The sequence below is a fragment of the Delphinus delphis genome, chromosome 6 (assembly GCF_949987515.2).
Source record: "Delphinus delphis chromosome 6, mDelDel1.2, whole genome shotgun sequence".
NCBI lineage: Eukaryota > Metazoa > Chordata > Mammalia > Artiodactyla > Delphinidae > Delphinus > Delphinus delphis.
Window position 1 is genome coordinate 92,963,581 of NC_082688.1, and position 17,475 is coordinate 92,981,055.

At 49.3% G+C, this 17,475-nt stretch overlaps 1 protein-coding gene across 12 annotated transcripts in view; it reads left to right on the plus strand.

The window, feature by feature from the left end:
• The window catches only part of SECISBP2 (SECIS binding protein 2), a 39,567-nt gene extending 24,950 nt beyond the window's left edge, over positions 1-14,617 (plus strand). For all 12 annotated transcript variants that reach the window (XM_060015085.1, XM_060015080.1, XM_060015082.1 and 9 more), the window contains 7 exons: positions 815-981; positions 1,687-1,825; positions 3,461-3,584; positions 4,221-4,441; positions 12,547-12,701; positions 13,040-13,232; positions 13,683-14,617. In XM_060015085.1, the coding sequence (XP_059871068.1) occupies positions 815-981; positions 1,687-1,825; positions 3,461-3,584; positions 4,221-4,441; positions 12,547-12,701; positions 13,040-13,232; positions 13,683-13,786 (1,103 nt within the window). In that variant the 3' untranslated portion in view covers positions 13,787-14,617. The remainder of the gene's footprint in view (positions 1-814; positions 982-1,686; positions 1,826-3,460; positions 3,585-4,220; positions 4,442-12,546; positions 12,702-13,039; positions 13,233-13,682) is intronic.
• Positions 14,618-17,475: the final 2,858 nt, after the last annotated feature.

Genomic DNA, 17,475 nt, shown 5'->3' on the forward strand with positions numbered 1-17,475 from the left:
ATTTTGTTTTTGGCTTGCCTTTCCAGGAGTCACCCCTGTGTCTACACAGCACTTTTAAAACATATTCCAAAATTAAGGAGGGTGGGTAAAATATATTTGGAAAAATACTGATGGTTGTTGAAGCTGGACAGTGAGTACCTGAGTTTGTTGTTATACATTCTCTTTTTCTTTGGTATGTGTTTAGAAATTTTCCTAATTAAAAAGTAGGGGGAAAGTATGAACAAGTTAACTATTTCCTTGGGAACAGGAACAAGGTGGGAAGTAGAACAGAACCATAGTATGCAGTTGAAGTGTACTGAGTAGTGATTGTGGTCATGTATTTACACTGTGCAGGGAATTTAGGAAAGTATGTTTATGTCTAGAAAACTCAAGAGAATCAACTTGAAATATAACTAGGATTTTATAAGGTAGTGAGGTAGAAGGTATGCATAGGGAAGCCAGTGGCCAACTCCTGCAAAGGCAGTGTCAACTGAAAATGGTGGAGTAAAAGGCATCTTAAATCTTAAGTACAAGCTACCCGGAAAAATTCTTAATCAAAAAATGAGACCCACACATCATCAGATTTTACTGAGCAACATAGGAGATTTGATTACAACATAGAAGATTTGATTACAACATAGGAGCAATATAGGAGATTTGATTACAGGGATAGGAAGCTGGTTCTCTAAGGGACAATTTGATGAGGATGAGGAAGGTTGTGGGTATGGGCGGGCAGCATAAGGAGCCCCTGAGACAGATCTGCAGCGAGCCTGCCCTCTGGAGCCAGGCAGGTGGCGGGCAGCAGCCTGAGCCATGTGTCCCTACTGTGTTGTAGTCGGGGCGGTGCCCGTCCTCTCCAAAGACTCCATGTCAGGGAAGAAGGGCCACCGCTTTGGCCAGGTGAAGACCCCGCACAACCCCTTAGACTCCAGCGCCCCCCTGATGAAGAAGGGGAAGCAGAGGGAGGTCCCCAAGGCCAAGAAGCCAACCTCGTTGAAGAAGGTGTGTGGTGTTTTGTTTGAAATTGGGCGCGAGAAAACCTACAGACTCTCCTGTATCTGTGTTACTCCTTTCGACTCTTACATTTTTAGATTTTAACCTTCACTCTCATTTGAAACTGCTCTTGTCAAGATGGGTACACGATTTTCTGAAAGATGATCCCTTGCTCTTCCCACATGGTGTGCTAGAGCGAGTGAAGCAGGGTGCCTTAGCTGCTGGAGGGGGAGGCCTTATTTATTTATTTTAATACTTTGGAATGACATGGACAGAAAACCAGAAATGGGGGAGTATGTTCTCATTCACATTTTTTACCCTCATTCTACCCAAGGCAATCTGTCTAGTGCTCAGATTTGGTAAATATTGGACACTTCCTGGCACACGTTCTTTGATTTAATTTTCAAAGCAGCCTGTGGAGTGTGGTGGGTCTCAGATGGAGGAAGGCATGTCTTGCCTGGGGCCAGGTAACAGTTGAGCTGCACAGTTGCATCAGAGCCCAGTTCTCACATGCCCTGTTCTGTGCACCCAGGGGGAACATGCTGCTCCTGGGCTGTGGGTGAGAGGGTTGGGCCCACCCATGGGGGTGGGTGGGGAGTAAGGGCACAAACAGGCACAGTGCCAACCAGCTTAACTTGGGTGGCTTATTTTGCAGAAGAGCTTATTTTTAAGTGCAAGTATTTAGATGTTTTGATCGTTTATTTAATTTTAAAGATTATTTTGAAAGAGCGGCAGGAGAGAAAGCAACAGCGTCTCCAAGAAAATGCTGTGAGCCCAGCTTTTGCCAGTGACGATGTGCAAGATGGAGAGAGCGGTGGTGACAACCAGGCCCTCGGGCAGCCTGACCCCTCAGGTACCGAGTTCTGTTGGTTTGCGTCTTAAAGAATCCTTCAGCGGGGGCGGCCGTATGCACAGCCAACTGTCTGGGCTTTGCCCAGCCCTTGTCCCTGTGTGGTAAAAGCACGTGGGCGTTGGGCCTTGGGAATGCAGAAGTTTTCAGTCTCCTAACTTGACAGTAAGAGGACGTCCCTATGCGCAGGTGGAGCTTCTCGTGCCTCTGCTTCTCAGGGGTGAGAGGGACAGAGGGGTGAGGCCCCTGAGTTCGATCTGTGTGACACTGGATGGTCCTCGCAATTTGAAGTGCCATGAGAATTAACACCATTAACTGCAGAGCTGCTTGCCCACAAGTGTGTGAGACATGGTGTCATACAAGAAATGGGTTAAGTAAGCATTTTAGTGAATTATACATTCAGAACAGTACACAAATCAGAAGCATATAGCTGGAGGACTTTATACCAAGTTCAGAATTGTATCAGCCCCACAGTCCCCATGATTCCCGCTCAAGGCCTCAGCCCTGTCTGCAGCCCTACCCGTGAGCTTTCAGGCTTTGTTCCAGTGGAATCTTGTAGTGTGTGCCCCTCTGGCCAGCAGTATATCTGTGGCCTGTAGAAGTAGTACCAGATTGTCATTGCTGCATAGCATCCAGGTGTACAAACGTGCCAGGTGGCATGGGAGTGTTGTGGGCGTTTCCACTTTGGGGCTATTAGAAGCACAGGTGCTGTGGCAGCGTGGGATGTATATAGGGGACGTGAGCACCCCTCCTGCTGGCATTTCCCCGGGGTGGATCTTGGGGTTGGGTCCACTGCCACCCAGCCTAGAGGCTCCTGCCATACAGGCTGCCAGGGGTTTTACAAGCTACGCCTATGGGTGGTGGAGAGGCCAGCCACGGGACATTGTCTTTCCTGGTGGATGAACTCCTTCCTCTGGCGATGTTATTGCACTTGCACTTTGGAAGTGTCTATAAGTAACAATTTGAGTGTTGTAAGCTGTTATTGAATCCTGTCTGATGGATTTAAACACACCTATTGTGGCTTTCCCAGTTTAGATGTTCAGCTTCTCTTTTAAGGGTTATTTGATAAAGGAATGGTTTCAGGCATTTGCAAAAAAATTGAGAACTAATAAACCTGCTTTTAAAACTTATTGATAAGAACTTCAGGTTAAATTTCAAAATTAAAAAATAAATTTGGCCACTGAAACCACACATTTAAAAATGGTTAGGGAATTCCCTGGTGGTCCAGTGGTTAGGACTCCACGCTCTCACTGCCAGGGGCTCGGGTTCCATCCCTGGTTGGGGAACTAATATCCTTCATGCTGCGTGGTGTGGCCAAAAAAACCAAAAACAGTTAAAATGGTAAATTTCGCAAATAATTGCCACAATAAAAATAAGAAATAACTAAATAAGGGGCGGGGAGGCACCTCTAGGCAGTGCAGAGAGTCGCCCGGTTCTTCTGATTTCCCAAGCCATTCCCATCACTCCTCTGCCTGCTGTGACACTCGGTGGCCGTGTCTGGATGTGGCGGGTGTGTGCCGCCGAGTCTGGCTGCTCTGGCGACACTGCCGCTGTTGAGCATTCCCTGCCTCAGTCCCCGCAGTCTGTGTGTGGAGCCCTGGAGGGGCCATGCTGTGACTTCTTTCTCTAAAACTCCAGGGGGAACAGAAGAGTTGGTGTCCTGTGCTTCTGTGGCAGAGAGCAAGTCGGAAGACCAGCTGGGAGCTGAGCCCCAGAAGGAGGTGGACGCCTGCCCCAAGATCCACAGCCGGCGGTTCAGGGAGTGAGTGAGCCTGGCAGCTGTGCGTGCAGTGGGGCCTGGGGCACTGTGCTCACTCTGACACTGGGCGTTGAGTTCTTCACCCACTGGCTCATCTGGGCCCCGGTGTTTGCATCCTCCCGGTGGAAGGTGGCTAGGACCTGGTTGTAACACATGCCAGGGCTACCTAATCTGCTCCCGAGAGGTCCTAGTGCCGTGATGCCAGAGGTGCCCTTGAATCCAAGCTGTGGTTGGGGGAACGGGTAGTGAGGTGACAGCCCGTTGCATCTGGGTTCCCCTCTCGTTGTGTAATTTCTGTATGTAATTTCTTAGGGCACTCCGCCTCCTTCCCTCCCACTTTTCTTCAGGATAGACTCCCCAAACATTTTTTTTCATGAGGAGAGGTGCCCGGGAGTGGCTGCCCTGGGGACATGGGGCCCAGAGGTCTTTTGTCCCTTATAGTTAGGGCTGGAGAGGATGCCTCCATCCATACCTTTCATAACATCCTATCAGGAGTTCCACCTTTTTGACTAGTATTGCTCATCAAAGCGTGATTTCTTGAAAGTGGCATGCTGTCCCCCTCATCTGAGGTGTGCCAGGAGCAGTGCGCTGGAGTGTCGCAGCCAGTGGAAACGTGACTGTGTCTAACATTTCTTTCAGCTACTGCAGCCAGATGCTCAGTAAAGAAGTTGACGCTTGTGTTACGGACCTGCTGAAAGAGCTGGTTCGTTTCCAAGATCGTATGTACCAGAAAGATCCAGTCAAGGCTAAGACCAAACGCCGACTTGTGTTGGGGCTGAGGGAAGTTCTCAAACATCTGAAGCTCAAAAAGTTGAAATGCGTCATCATCTCCCCCAACTGTGAGAAGATACAGTCGAAAGGTAAGGGCGCTGTGGCGTCCCTGGCGTGTGGCCCTCTGCAGTACACACCCTCTGGCTGCCACACACGCATCAGCAGCTAAGGGGCACCGAGGCCTCGGCACCTCAGTTTGTTTCATTTTCTCTTAATTGAGTAATTTGTTTCCAGAGTTTATGGGATCAGCCAGTGCATTCCTCTGTGAGGCAGGCTGTGGTCTTCACAGCTCAGCTGGCCTGCGCAGGCCTCTTGTGGTTACTGGTCACTCGCACCACAGAGGCTTTGTGACTGGCAGCTAGGCGGTCCCTGCATTGGGCTTTTGTCCGTTTTAAATGTGCTTGCTCAGTCTGTGACTAACTCATCTGTCCACTGATTAAAGACGGGTTTGTTGGGCTTCCCTGGTGGGACAGTGGTTGAGAATCTGCCTGCCAGTGCAGGGGACACGGGTTTGAGCCCTGGTCTGGGAAGATCCCACATGCCACGGAGCAACTGGGCCTGTGAGCCACAACTACTGAGCCTGCGTGTCTGGAGCCTATGCTCCGCAACAAGAGAGGCCACAACAGTGAGAGGCCCGCGCACCGCAATGAAGAGTGGCCCCTGCTCACCGCAACTAGAGAAAGCTCTCGCACAGAAATGAAGACCCAACACAGCCAAAAATAAATAAATAAAAAGAACAACAACAACAAAAAGATGGGTTTGTCCAAGCACTTGGCCATCTTACTGATGCTGGAAGGTTGGTTCCGTTTTTCGGGATGTGATACGCTGGGCGAGGTGACTGACAGATGGACGTCTGTGACACCTCCCATTGGCCCTTGGGTGGTCCATTTTGTGTCCTCCTCAGGCTGCGCAGTAGAGGGGTTGTCAGTTAAGAGCAGAATGCCGTCACTTAGACACTGGTCCTCCATCTTCGTGTAAGTGTTCGGAGTCCTTCTCTGGTCCTATTCCTCTCTCCTTCAGTGTAAACTTCCACTCGGCTGGAACTGGACTTTGAGGGATCCAGTCCAGATCCTAGCCCTGAGCTTTTCTGGTTGCTGTTCCAGTCTGAAGACTTGAGGTTTCCTGACTTGCCTGCAGCACCCAGGGGCACTAGGGCAGCAGCTGGACCTGCTCATTGCCAGCCCAGTGGGCTTATCCCTGTCCTAGTTCAGGGCAGGTCCAGTCCCAGCCATCAGAAAGAGGTCTCGGGACCTGCCTATTCGGTTGTGTGCTGGCAGTGTCCCCACCACAGTCCCATGGCAGGCGCTGAACTTGAAATGAATCACTCCTCAAGCTCTCACCCGGCTACCTGAACCTCTTAAGGCAATGGGTGCATCGGGCATTCTGCAGCTTCTCTCCTGGAATCGTTCCAGGCTCTGTGCTTCCTGTGCAGCTGTCGTCCTGGGGACGGCCTCCCCCATCTCCTGTTGGGGTGTGGTGTTTAGTGGCTCTCGTGCACTCCTTTGTCTCGGGGTGTGCACATCCCCCAGTGGCTTATGAGAGAAAGGGTACATGGCAGCACATTTAGAAGATGGTGCTTGAAATCCAGGCTTTCTGGTTTCTGACCTTTTCCCCTTTGTTCTCCCTTATCTCTGGAAGCTTGTGGGAAATTCCTTGTGCGCAGGGTTCTGGGAGGTGGGGCGGTTTGCAGGCAGTGCCCTCAGTTCTCGGACGTGCTGTTGGGTTTGTGCTCTGAATCTCCCTACAGTTGGTCCTCTCTAGGCTCTTCCTGGAACCATGTTGCTCAGATGCTGGGCCTCCTGCACTGCTGTCCTCCTGTGACTTTTCCTCTTCCTTTCACCTCTTTTGTTTGGTTCTGTTTTCCGTAAGGATTCTTCAACTATGTCTCAATCTTTCTGTAGAGGTTTTTATTTCTGCTATTATTTTTAATTTCTGGGAGCTATTTTTATTGTTTTCTGAAGTTTCTTTGTGTGTTGCAGCTGCCGTTCCTCTGTGGATGTGTTTCCTCCCTGAGAATAATAGTGATGTGAGGTTTCCTTCTCCCTGCATAGCCTCCCTTCCCAGGTGGTTTGCTGTTTTGATCTCATGGTGGAGGTTTCTGCAGATACCGGTGTCTGCTATCTGTTTGTCTTTTTTTTTTTTAATTATTAAATTTTTTTGGCCACACCGTGCAGCATGTGGGATCTTAGTTCCCCAACCAGGAATCAAACCTGTGCCCCCTGCATTGGGAGCACGGAGTCTTAACCACTGGACCACCAGGGAAGTCCCCTGTTTGTCTTTAACAGCTATTATAGCTGACTAGAAATCTGGGGGTGGGGCTGGCATTTAAAGGCTTTGAGCTGCATTTGAGGGCAGTGGTTCTCAAACTGTAGTGAGCATCAGAGTCACCCAGGAGGCTGGTGAAGACACAGATTCCAGAGTTTCTTCCTGAGCAGGTCCAGCAGGCCCCAAAATTTGCATTTCTAGTAAGTTCTTAGTTGCTGCTGTGGATGCCAAGCTAGAACCTCTGCTGTAGGATGACAGCTGGGCTGCTGCTCTGTCTCTCTGACTCCATATTCCCTGGGGAAGAACTCTCTTACCTCCTGCTGGGAGTCTGTGACCTTGTCCTTACGCCCACGGTTAGAAGTGTGGGTCCCAGTGTCCCACAGACCTGCCCATCTGCCTCACCAGAGGCCTGGCACTGGCATGTCGGCTGGGTGAAGTGGGTCTGGACATCAACTTGCTGTCACCTCATCTGAACTTCACCCTGTCTCTGAAGTGCCCGGTGCTGCCTGTTAGCTGCCAAGCTCTGGGGATTGAATTCTAGGGTGTAAATGGCTGGGTCTAGGGGTTTTCCCATTGTTGGCTTAGGTCAGCTGAGTCAACTGTTTGCATTTCAGCTTCCAAAACTTTTTTGCTCTTATCTTGCATTCTCCTGTGGATTTTCACCTTTAAAAGACAAACCAGGGACTTCCCTGGTGGCACAGTGGTTAAGAATATGCCTGCCAATGCAGGGGACACGGGTTTGAGCCCTGGTCCAGGAAGATCCCACATGCCACAGAGCAACTAAGCCCATGTGCCACAACTACTGAGCCTGCGCTCTAGAGCCCGAGAGCCACAACTGCTGAGCCCATGTGCCGCAGCTACTGAAGCCCACGTGCCTAGATCCCGTGTTCCACAACAAGAGAAGCCATCCCAGTGAGAAGCCCGCGCACCTCAACGAAGAGCAGCCCCCCGCTCGCCGCAACTAGAGAAAGCCCACATGCAGCAACAAAGACCCAGAGCAGCCAAAAATAAATTTTAAAATTATAATAATAATAAATTTAAAAAGACAAACCAAAAAATGGGAATGTGTGTACTCAGTTGGCAGTCCACCTTGCTCTTTCTTTAAGCCTCCACTCCTCTGACTGTGGCAGAGAATGGAGCTAAGAATGTACTGATGGACATCTCAAGGATTTGTTACTCATTTAAAATACGTTGTTTAATCATCCGTCCCTACATTGTTTTTTTTTTTTTTTGCTTTGAAGCATAAAGAACTCGATTATGTGTTTTAGGAATGTTTATTCCTTTGAAAAGATAGCCAATAGATTGTCATCATTTTACATGTAAAATTTAGTATTACAGCCTGGGATTATGTTAAAATACTGTATTTGCTCCGAGTGGCATTTTTCTGATAATTCTGAACTTAAACTTTAAATGGAAATTGTTTACCTGATTGAGCATTTGCTTGTTTTAAGTTGTCTTCCTGTGGAACTTTGAGAAGTCGGCACTTGGAGATGCTTTCAGCTCTCACTAGTAACGTCGGCTGGGAGCTGGGCTGAGCAAAACCATCTTGACTTGGCTGCTGTGTCGGGGAAAGCAGGGCATGCTTCCAGTGTCCTCTCCCAGGGGAGTCAGAGGACGCGCTGAATTCCCTCAAAACGAGATGTGACAACACGTGTGAAGTGTGATGTCATCTACCAGGGAGGCTCCTTGGGGCTGGTCACATGGGCACCCTCTGCCTGGCATGTCCCCACATTCCAGACTCACAGAAGGAAAGCTGGTGTTCAGTGTAATCCTCATATGCATTTTGGGTACAGTAGCCACTCTTCGTAGTTGGGGTGACAGGGGTCCTCCCAAAGCCCAAATTCAGGGACCAGAAGGGTCAGCCAAGTAAGTTGGCCTTTTTATGGATGGCAGCTGTTGGGCCGGTCGCATTATAGCTCTTTTCGGTACACTGCTGTAACAGCCTTTGTGACCAGCTCCTGGGTTGGGGTGGACACAAGGCAGAGACAGACCCTTGAGTGAGAGGCCATGGGGCTGATGTTGAAGAGACTCGGTCAGCCTCCCATGGTAAGCTGAAAATATCTCACTGTAAGGAACACAGCCATCGCCTCACCTCTGGTCCTGTCTCCCCCTTTTCACCACCTGCCCAGAACTGTTTTATCTTTAAAGTTTATATCCCCAGAGATTTCATCCTCATCTTTGATACTCTTCAGGTAGATCTGGGGCAGGGGGGTGGGCAGATTTCAGGGATATGGGGCTTAACCATTAATCCCCAGTCAAACCAGCTGCAGAATGAGTTCCCAGTTCCCTCAGAGCAGTAGGATGTGCATTTGAGAAGTTCCTCTTGAAAGAAGATTAGGTAATCATATATAATTAGATACCAGGTGATAGGAGATCTTGGGAAATTTTTCCTTCCATGCAGACGTTGGGTGTTCACTCAGGAATTGGTCAGTTTCCAGAGGAACCGGGGCAATGCCATGCTGTAACCTCCTTTCAGATGCTAGGTTCAAACAGCTCACCATGCAAGAGGGCAGGATTCAGTGCTTGTTACTTTCCTTTGGGAGTAAGTCCCCCCAGATACTTCCCACCACCCAGAGGCAACCACCATTGCCATATTTTGATGTGTCCTTGTTAGTCCGTGTGTGTGTGTGTGTGTGTGTGAGTGTGAGATCTGGTGTCCTGGATCCCATTTGTGCCTTGCTCTTTTTAGTATCACAGTCTGGCTCGGGACACTCCCATTCTTCTGGCTGCGCAGTCCCGGGCTGATGGTCACTTAAGTTGCATTCAGATTTCTGTAGCCGTAAACAAGGATGCACCTTTCACACTGTAGTTTTTTTCTTTTTTCTTTTTTTTTTTCTGGCCACGCTGTGCGGCATGCAGGATCTTAGTTCCCCAACCAGGGATCAAGCCCACACCCCCTGCAGTGGAAGTGCAGTCTTAACCACTGAACCACCAGGGAAGTCCACACACTGTTGTTTCTTACTGAACATCTCCGTAGGTACATTCCTAGAGCGAAACGGCCTGTGCACTTACCAGGTTAACGCACATGCCACGCTGCCCCCCGGGGACACTCCAGCCCCTGAAGCCGGGCTGCTGCTTCCTCCTGGCCTCCCCACCCTCTTGGGAAGATTCTGTTAGCATTTTCTTGTGAAGGGAGGTTGAGCACCTTTCCACTTGTTTAAGGGCTTGGCATTTTCTGTAAATTGTTGATTCTTTACCCATTTGTCTTTTAGGATGTCAGTCTTTTTTATATTTATGTATACCTTTTTTTAATAAATAAGAGCCCCTTCGGGTAAGAGTTGTAAATATTTTTGTTTTGTCATGTGTCTGTTTTTCTTTAAACCTTTTTTGGCCATTCAGAGACTTCAGGTGTGTACATATTAGTATTTTTTATTCTTGTTTTTATTGCATCTAGGTTTTGTCATTCATCGACCTTCCTGCTCCAGGATTATTAAAGATTTTTTTTCTTAATTCTTTTTTTTTCCTGGTTCTTCCATGTTTTCATTTTTGTTTAGGTTGAATGCATTTTAGTCTAAGATGGATCTTCGCAGAGGCTGACCTGCTCGCTGTCCCTTCTGCACCTTCTCCGGTGCTTCAGAGTGCTTTTGCAGACCTGCTCAAGCACCACGCATTTGGGTCGTTTCTGGACCTTCCATTCTGTCGCTCTTCATCCCCCGTTTACATTTTTGTAGTTTTATAGCAAGCTTTAATACCTGGCGATGCTAGCCTGACGTTTCCTTTTTCAAAAGGCTGTTCTCATATTATGTATTGGGTTGGCCAAAAAGTTTCTTTGATTTTTAAGTAAAAATAAAAGACACATTTTTCATTTTCACCAAGAACTTTATTGACCAACGTATTCACCCTTTTGTTCCACTACCTTCTGCCATTTTTCAGGCAACTTCATAATTCCATATTCCCAAAACTTTTTGAGCAAAGAACTGTCCCGGGTGCCTTTTACAGTCTTCCAGGAAATGGAAATTTTTTCAGTCAAGAGACTTTTGTAAAGACTGAAATAAATGGAAATCTGAAGGTGCAATGTCTGGTGAATACGACGGATGAATCAGAACTTCCCAGCCCAGCCAAGCTGTAACAGTTTTTGCCTGGTTATCAAAGAAACATGCAGTCTTGCGTCATCCTGATGGAAGATTATGCATTTTCTTTTGACTAATTCTGGATGTTTCTCAAGTGCTGCTTTCATTTCGTCTAACTGGGAGCAGTACTTGTTGGAATTAATCGTTTGGTTTTCCAGAAGGAGCTCATGATAGAGAACTCCCTTCCAATCCCACTGTATATACACCATCACTTTCTTTGGATGAAGACCAGCCTTTGGTGTGGTTGGTGGTTGTTCGTTTTGCTTGCCCCAGGATCTCTTCCATTTCACATTATTGTACAGTATCCACTTTGCATCACCCATCACAATTTGTTTTAAAAACGGAACATTTTCGTTACGTTTCAGTAGAGAATCGCATAACGAAATACAGTCAAGAAGGTTTTTTTGCTTATGTGGAACGCAAACATCAAAGCGATTAACGTAACCAAGCTGGTGCAAATGATTTTCAGTGCTTGATTTGAATATTTTGAGTATGTCGGCTGTCTCCTGAGTGTGGTGTAACGTTGATTGTTCTCAATTAATGTCTTGATTTGGTCGCTATCAACTTCAACTGGTCTGCCCGACTGTGCAGCATCAGCCAGCGAGAAATCTCCAGCACGAAACTTTGCAAATCACTTTTGACACATTTGATCAGTCACAGCACCTTCTCCATACACTGCACAAATCTTTCTTTTGCGTTTCCACCTTTCTTGAAATAATAAAGCATAATATGCCGAAAATGTTGCTTTTTTTCTTCCATCTTCAATATTAAAATGGCTACACAAAAATTCACCAATTTTGATGTTTTTTTAAATGCCTGCTGATATGGCAGCTGTCACAATACAATCTAACAAAATTGTTTCGAATGAAGTTAAAGACATCTAAGTGCTACTGGAGACATCTTACGGAAAAAAAGAATGAACCTTTTGGCCAACACAATATTTTTTAATTTCTCAAAAAAATCCCACTGAGAGTAAGTTACAGTATAAAAAGTTTTACATTAACATAAAATTGACATGTGATCATATTGGATCATTCCATCCAAGAGCATAGGTGCCTTTTGTTTAGATTTTCTATTGTGTTTCACTAGCATGTTGAAGTTGCTCTATAAATCTCTCACGTTTCTTGCCACATTTATCCTTACCTGTTGTAGTGTTTGGTTGCTGTCATGTATAAAGTCATTTCTTCCGTTTTATGTTCTAGCTGGCTGATGCGTGTGTGCATACTGGTTTCTGCACTACTTGTGCACAGACGTCCAGATGTGATCCTCCTGTTGGTGGTAACTTGTCAGTGCTGCTGGGTTTCTGGCTTCACAGGCATGTCACCCGCATGCAGGGCTCCCTTAACCCTCTCTGCTCTCAGTGCCACCCCTGCCCCACTCCTGCCTGGCTGCTGCTTCGCTGGGAGGCAGGGTTGGAGGTACTCAGTGACCTCTCTGGGCTCTGGATTTCCATCTCTTAAGTGGGGTGCAGCCTCCCCCTCAGGGTTTTGTGAGGATATAGGAGCCAGTCCACACGAGGCCGTTAGACCGAGAGTGGCACGCGGTATTCAGCAGATACTTAACCAAGCCTTCATTTTTCCATTACGCACAGCACCAGCACCAGATGTTGACTTGACGTGGACATGTTTTATTGCTTTTAGAAGTGTCTCTTGGAGAGTTGATTTCTTCCATGTGGCCTAGAGTAGTAGTGTACTTGCACCGCAGTGACTGGCTCTCTCCTGGTCAAACCTGGCCTGGTACACTGGCTTGAGTAAGGAAATAGCCAGGAGTGTCACTGTCGGGAAAAGCCCTTGGCGGCCAGTGTCACCAGCACGCTCGTGTGATGCACTTCCTTGTCATTTTCATTGTCCTTTGACCAGGTGGGCTGGACGATACCCTGCACACCATCATTGACTACGCCTGTGAGCAGAACATCCCCTTTGTGTTTGCTCTCAACCGCAAAGCTCTGGGGCGCAGTCTGAACAAGGCTGTTCCTGTCAGCGTGGTGGGGATCTTTAGCTACGACGGGGCCCAGGTGAGATGGCGAGGGGGCGCCGGCCTATCTTGCTTGTGGGAGGGAGTCGGGAGGGATGGTGGTTGTCTGCACTTCCACAGCACAGCAGCCCTGAGCCTCAGGGGCCCCCGTGTTGAAGGCAGCAGCGTTGGTGGCCTTCTTTCCTTAAAAGCATGGAAGTGTGATTCCGAATTTAGGTCCAGGCTCACTCCTGCCGCAGAGGAGCCTTAAGCAGGCCTGAGGTCAGCACCTGCTCTTCCCTCGGGCAGCACCGCAGGCGGGCATCACCCTGCTTCCCCGTGGAGGGCGCCATCGCCAGTTTGCAGGGGATGTCACCTGTGCTCTCGTTTCTGCCCAAGGACCAGTTCCACAAGATGGTCGAGCTGACGATGGCGGCCCGGCAGGCGTACAGGACCATGCTGGAGAATGCGCACTGGGAGCTGCCGGGAGAGCCTGGGCCCCTTGCACCCGCTAGCCTGCCCACGCAGGGCCCCAGCTGCTCTGCAGAGAACAGACCCCTGGCCCCTGCCGGAAAAGAGGAGCCACACTACAGTGAGTGCTGGGGGAATGGATTTGGGGTTGAGCCTCCTCTAAGTCTTCATCGACACTGATTAAAAAGGGTGCCCAGGAGAGCAGCATGGCCACTGTGGCAGGACCAGCTGCAAAAGGCCCCGTTAAGACCCGGCCCTTGTTTAAGAGGTGGTCTCAGACTTGGGAGGGCTGGTCAGTGGATGTCTCAGACAGACCTCGGGTCAGATGGCACCCAAACAGAGGGCATCCTTGAGGACAGCTGTATCCCTGGCGGGCGGTTGTCAAGGCCGGCGTGCGCCAAGGTGCTTGGTGCTGCTCACGAGGGGGTTGCAGTTGGGGACTTGGGCTTGAGTCCTTGCTGGGCCCCATCTAGGGAGCTGGTTCGCTGGGCAGGCCACATGCTGCTTGCTTTCCAAGAGACTTCCCTGACTGTCCCTGCCGTTCATCAGCTGTGCACTTTCTTGTTTCCAGTTGAAATCTGGAGAAACCATCTGGAAGCATACACTCGACGTGCCCTGGAACTGGAGGAATCGCTGGAGGCTTCGACCTCTCAGATGATGAACTTGAATTTATAAAAGTTCTTTCCTGTGTGTTTGTGTATTTGGGGTAAGGGGGCGGGGGCTGAAAGACTTCGGGGTCTTTTTCTTCTTCTCAGTTCTTCGTTGACCTAGTGTGTGTTTTGTATGACTGTTTAATTGGGAAGTTAACCAGTGGTGTTTGTAGGCATCCAAAAGCTGCGAGTCCCATGGACGGGCACTTGGTATGCTGGCGGAAACCTTTTCACAAAGCCTCGGGATGCAGCCTTGGCCCTCTGAGTGCAATATGAGTCTGGAAAATGCTGGAAAAGGTGGTACTTGGAGTACTCTGCTGCTAAGGGAACGTCTCTCCATTGCAGAGTAGCTGAGCCAAGTTAGTTTGTGGAAAGCAGCGGGGGTCTGAGGTGATGTGGCTGGGAGGCAGCAGGGTGCCAGCCTGATGTTCCCGGACCCGGTGACCCAGCACAGCCCTGCAGAAGCCGCTGGATGGGCGCTGTGGGAGCCAGTGTTAGTGCAGGAGCGGTGGGGTGGGGAGGGGTTCCTTTCTCAGGTTGTGGCTTTTTGGCCAGAAGATTTGGGGGTACTTGGAGGGTTTGCTAAAATGAGCCTCAGGAGGAAAATCCGTTCTCTAACCTGTGACCTTTTGACATGAATTATTCCTTTTATTCTTTATTTCGCAAAGAAACATGTATATTGAAGTTCCTAAATTTCAGTTTTCTGCAAATAATCTGCAAATATTTTTTTTCTTTTGTAAGTGAACATATTTTGAATGTGGTTTCTATCTTAGAGGCCAGAAGGATAGAAGTTTACTTTCATATTTTCCTGTAAGTAAGAGGGCTTATTTATTTTGAATAAAGAGTGATTATTTAATTTCACTGGAGACTCCAGTCATCTTGGTCTAATCAGTGGTCCTGCGTCCTGATACGTGTCTTTTGGGCACTCTTCTTTGAACTGAAGGGGACTGAGCAGGGAGAGGTTTGCTGCGCTCAGGCCTCTTGGGTCTCGAAGTAGAGACTAACCCTTAGAGACTGTTGCTGGACCCGCCTCGGTCTGGCCTGCTGGCGTGCTGGTCACGGGAAATGGCAGGAACGAGTTTCACTGCTTTGCACTTGTCAAGCAAGCAAGGTATCGTGTGGGCTTGAAAATACTGTTAGTTGAATTCAGTCATGCCAGATGTACCTCTGAGAGTGAGTGGCCTGTGACAAGCAAATAAAAGTGGAATAAGGAGTCGGAAATGGCCCGCTGCGTGGCCAGGGCTGGCGGCGAGGTGGAGGTCATCTGTGGGAAGCACCAGTCTATCTTCTCATCTGTTGTTCCCGGTGTGTGCCCTGCTTTTCCATACACTTTCTGAGCTGTTTAAATGAGGGACATGCAATCTGGTCCACCAAGCCCTCCATCCTGTCACAGGTTTCTCCCTCAGGGCCACCAGGAGGAATAGCAGGGAGGACCCCACCCTGTGTCAACTATAGTAGGTTTGAAAAGTAAAGGTTCCAAATGAACTTATAGGGAGAAAGTTAAATAGCTTGTCAGCTGCATTCAGCAGTCTAGAATTATAAAACTGACAGATCAAAAAATCATTAAGAAATCTCTGCTAGAGATGCACGTTGTTTGTCCAGAGCCCCCAAGGCCTCTGGGTCTGTAGTATTTGTTCAGATTAGCTGAACAAAGTACGTTGGGTTTTTAACATTACATTCATTCAGCTCCTGAGAGGGTTCACTTGTGTGACTTAATGCTGAGTTGCCCTGGTCATGGTGTCATTTTCCTGACAGAGGCCACTGCTGCAGGTGACACAGTGACCTACTCTGTACTGATGGTGCCACAGAAAGCAGGCAGGCTCCCCAAATACAAACACGCTTCACTGAGCAAATGTAGAAAGAACTCTTTATTTTCTTCCAACAGTTCAGAGAAAACTCATCCTCATAATCCCATTTCCCACCAGGACCCTGCATGTTGACGTTGTGATAACTGCAAGTGTCTGTTTTGTTTTGTTGGGCATGAAAGTGCTCTGACTGTATCCAAACTTGAGGAAGAATCATAGCACCAAGGAAAGGGCCCCAGTCTTGGAGCTATCCACTCCGCAGCTGTGGTGGCTGGAGCCTACCTGCACTAGAACCACAGCGAGGGCCGATGGGTGTTTCACCAAAAACCCTGTCACAGTGCGTGGCGGTCCGTGAGCCAGCTCGGCGTCTGCTGGCAAGGTGGGCCAGCAGCTGGGTGGGCAAACGGGACAACTTTAACCCCGAAGCCAGCTGTCCTCAGAAGCCTTGTTCAGAACGGATCCTCTAGGTGACTGGCTGGAAATGTGTGCTGCTCTTGTACGAAGGTACCCAGCTTCAGGACAAGGGGGTCTGGAAACAGCTGTGGTCATGAAGCTGAGGAGACATCCATTTGCTAGGGTCACAGGAGAAGTATAACTTAACAGAGGTTTTGGTTTTATGATAGACTGGCATTCCATTAAAAAAACGTCATTCCACAAACAAAAAGTATCTGTAAGGTTACAGGCTGAGCAGCCTCGGCCTTCATATTTATACACACACACACACACACACACACACACACACACACACAGCGTGAACAACTAGGGACCCAGAAGCATGTGTACAGAGTAGCCTCATCAGACCCGCACCGCTGTGAGAAGAGTGACTGTGACCCGGGAGAGGCACACAGCTGACCTGCTGGCTTTTCCGCTTCATACAAGCTCGGTGCCCAGGCCGTGGCCGCCAGTGCACAGGTGCACACTGGGAGCTTTAGAAAACAGGCCGAAGCTCTGATATTAGTGAGGAATAACAGAGTCTCTTCAATCCATGTTTGTTAGCTCCTGAGTTGGGACCTCAGCACTCAAGGTTTAAGGCAAATTCTTGTCATTTGAAGCCTTGCCCTTCCCTGTCCTTTAGAGTCGAGTGGCTAAGTATGAAGGTGGCTCCACAGCAGTAAAACCAGCAGTTAAGAGGGGACTGAGCTAACACTGGGCTGTTTAGGGGGCAGGGGGCGGCCCCTTTGCATGACATGAAATCAGTCAGATGGTGAGGAGTGACCTGTGGAGCGTAACAACAGTGCTTCTGGGGGAGGAACCGTCATGCACACTGCCGTCTTAACCAGGGTTTCTGTCTGTAGCCTGTTAACACCTTTTTGGTTTCCTGTTTCTGTCAGGCCATTCTGTCCCATCTAAGCACCTAATTAAAAGAGGTTTCGGCTACTGTCGCAGGTTCACTCAGGGCTCCGTGTTCTCCACTGAGCAGCCCTGATGGCCTCGTCCAGCAGCGGGGAGGCAGCTCACTGCCCTGGGGCATCCAGGGCTGCATGGCAGGTGACGGCAAGGTCGGCTTGGGGTTGGAGTCAGCACTGCCTCCTGGTGGCTAGGTGTCCTGGTTACAGCGTTCCTGAAAGAACAACGTGGACTTCGAGTTCCTGGCAGAACAGGAGGGCCTCGAGTCCCCTTCCCGTGTGCTCCCTGTGGGGTCTAGGGTCCCGCGGGAGGGAAGCCTGGTGTGCTAAGCTGTGTCTGGGGGTCACAGTGGCCATGGGGGCTTCTTGCCAGAACCAACTGGCCCTGCCTGATTTCGGTTTCCTGTAAGGGCCCCACCCTGCGCTGACTCCCTTCCGGGGATTGGCTCCAGGCTGGATGGCTGCGGGTGGCAGGGGTGCAGGTTTCAGAAAGCAGAACTGCTCAGTGGGCCAGCAGGAAGCACGTGGGGCCCACTGGCAGCACGGGCCCCCCAGACCCCTGC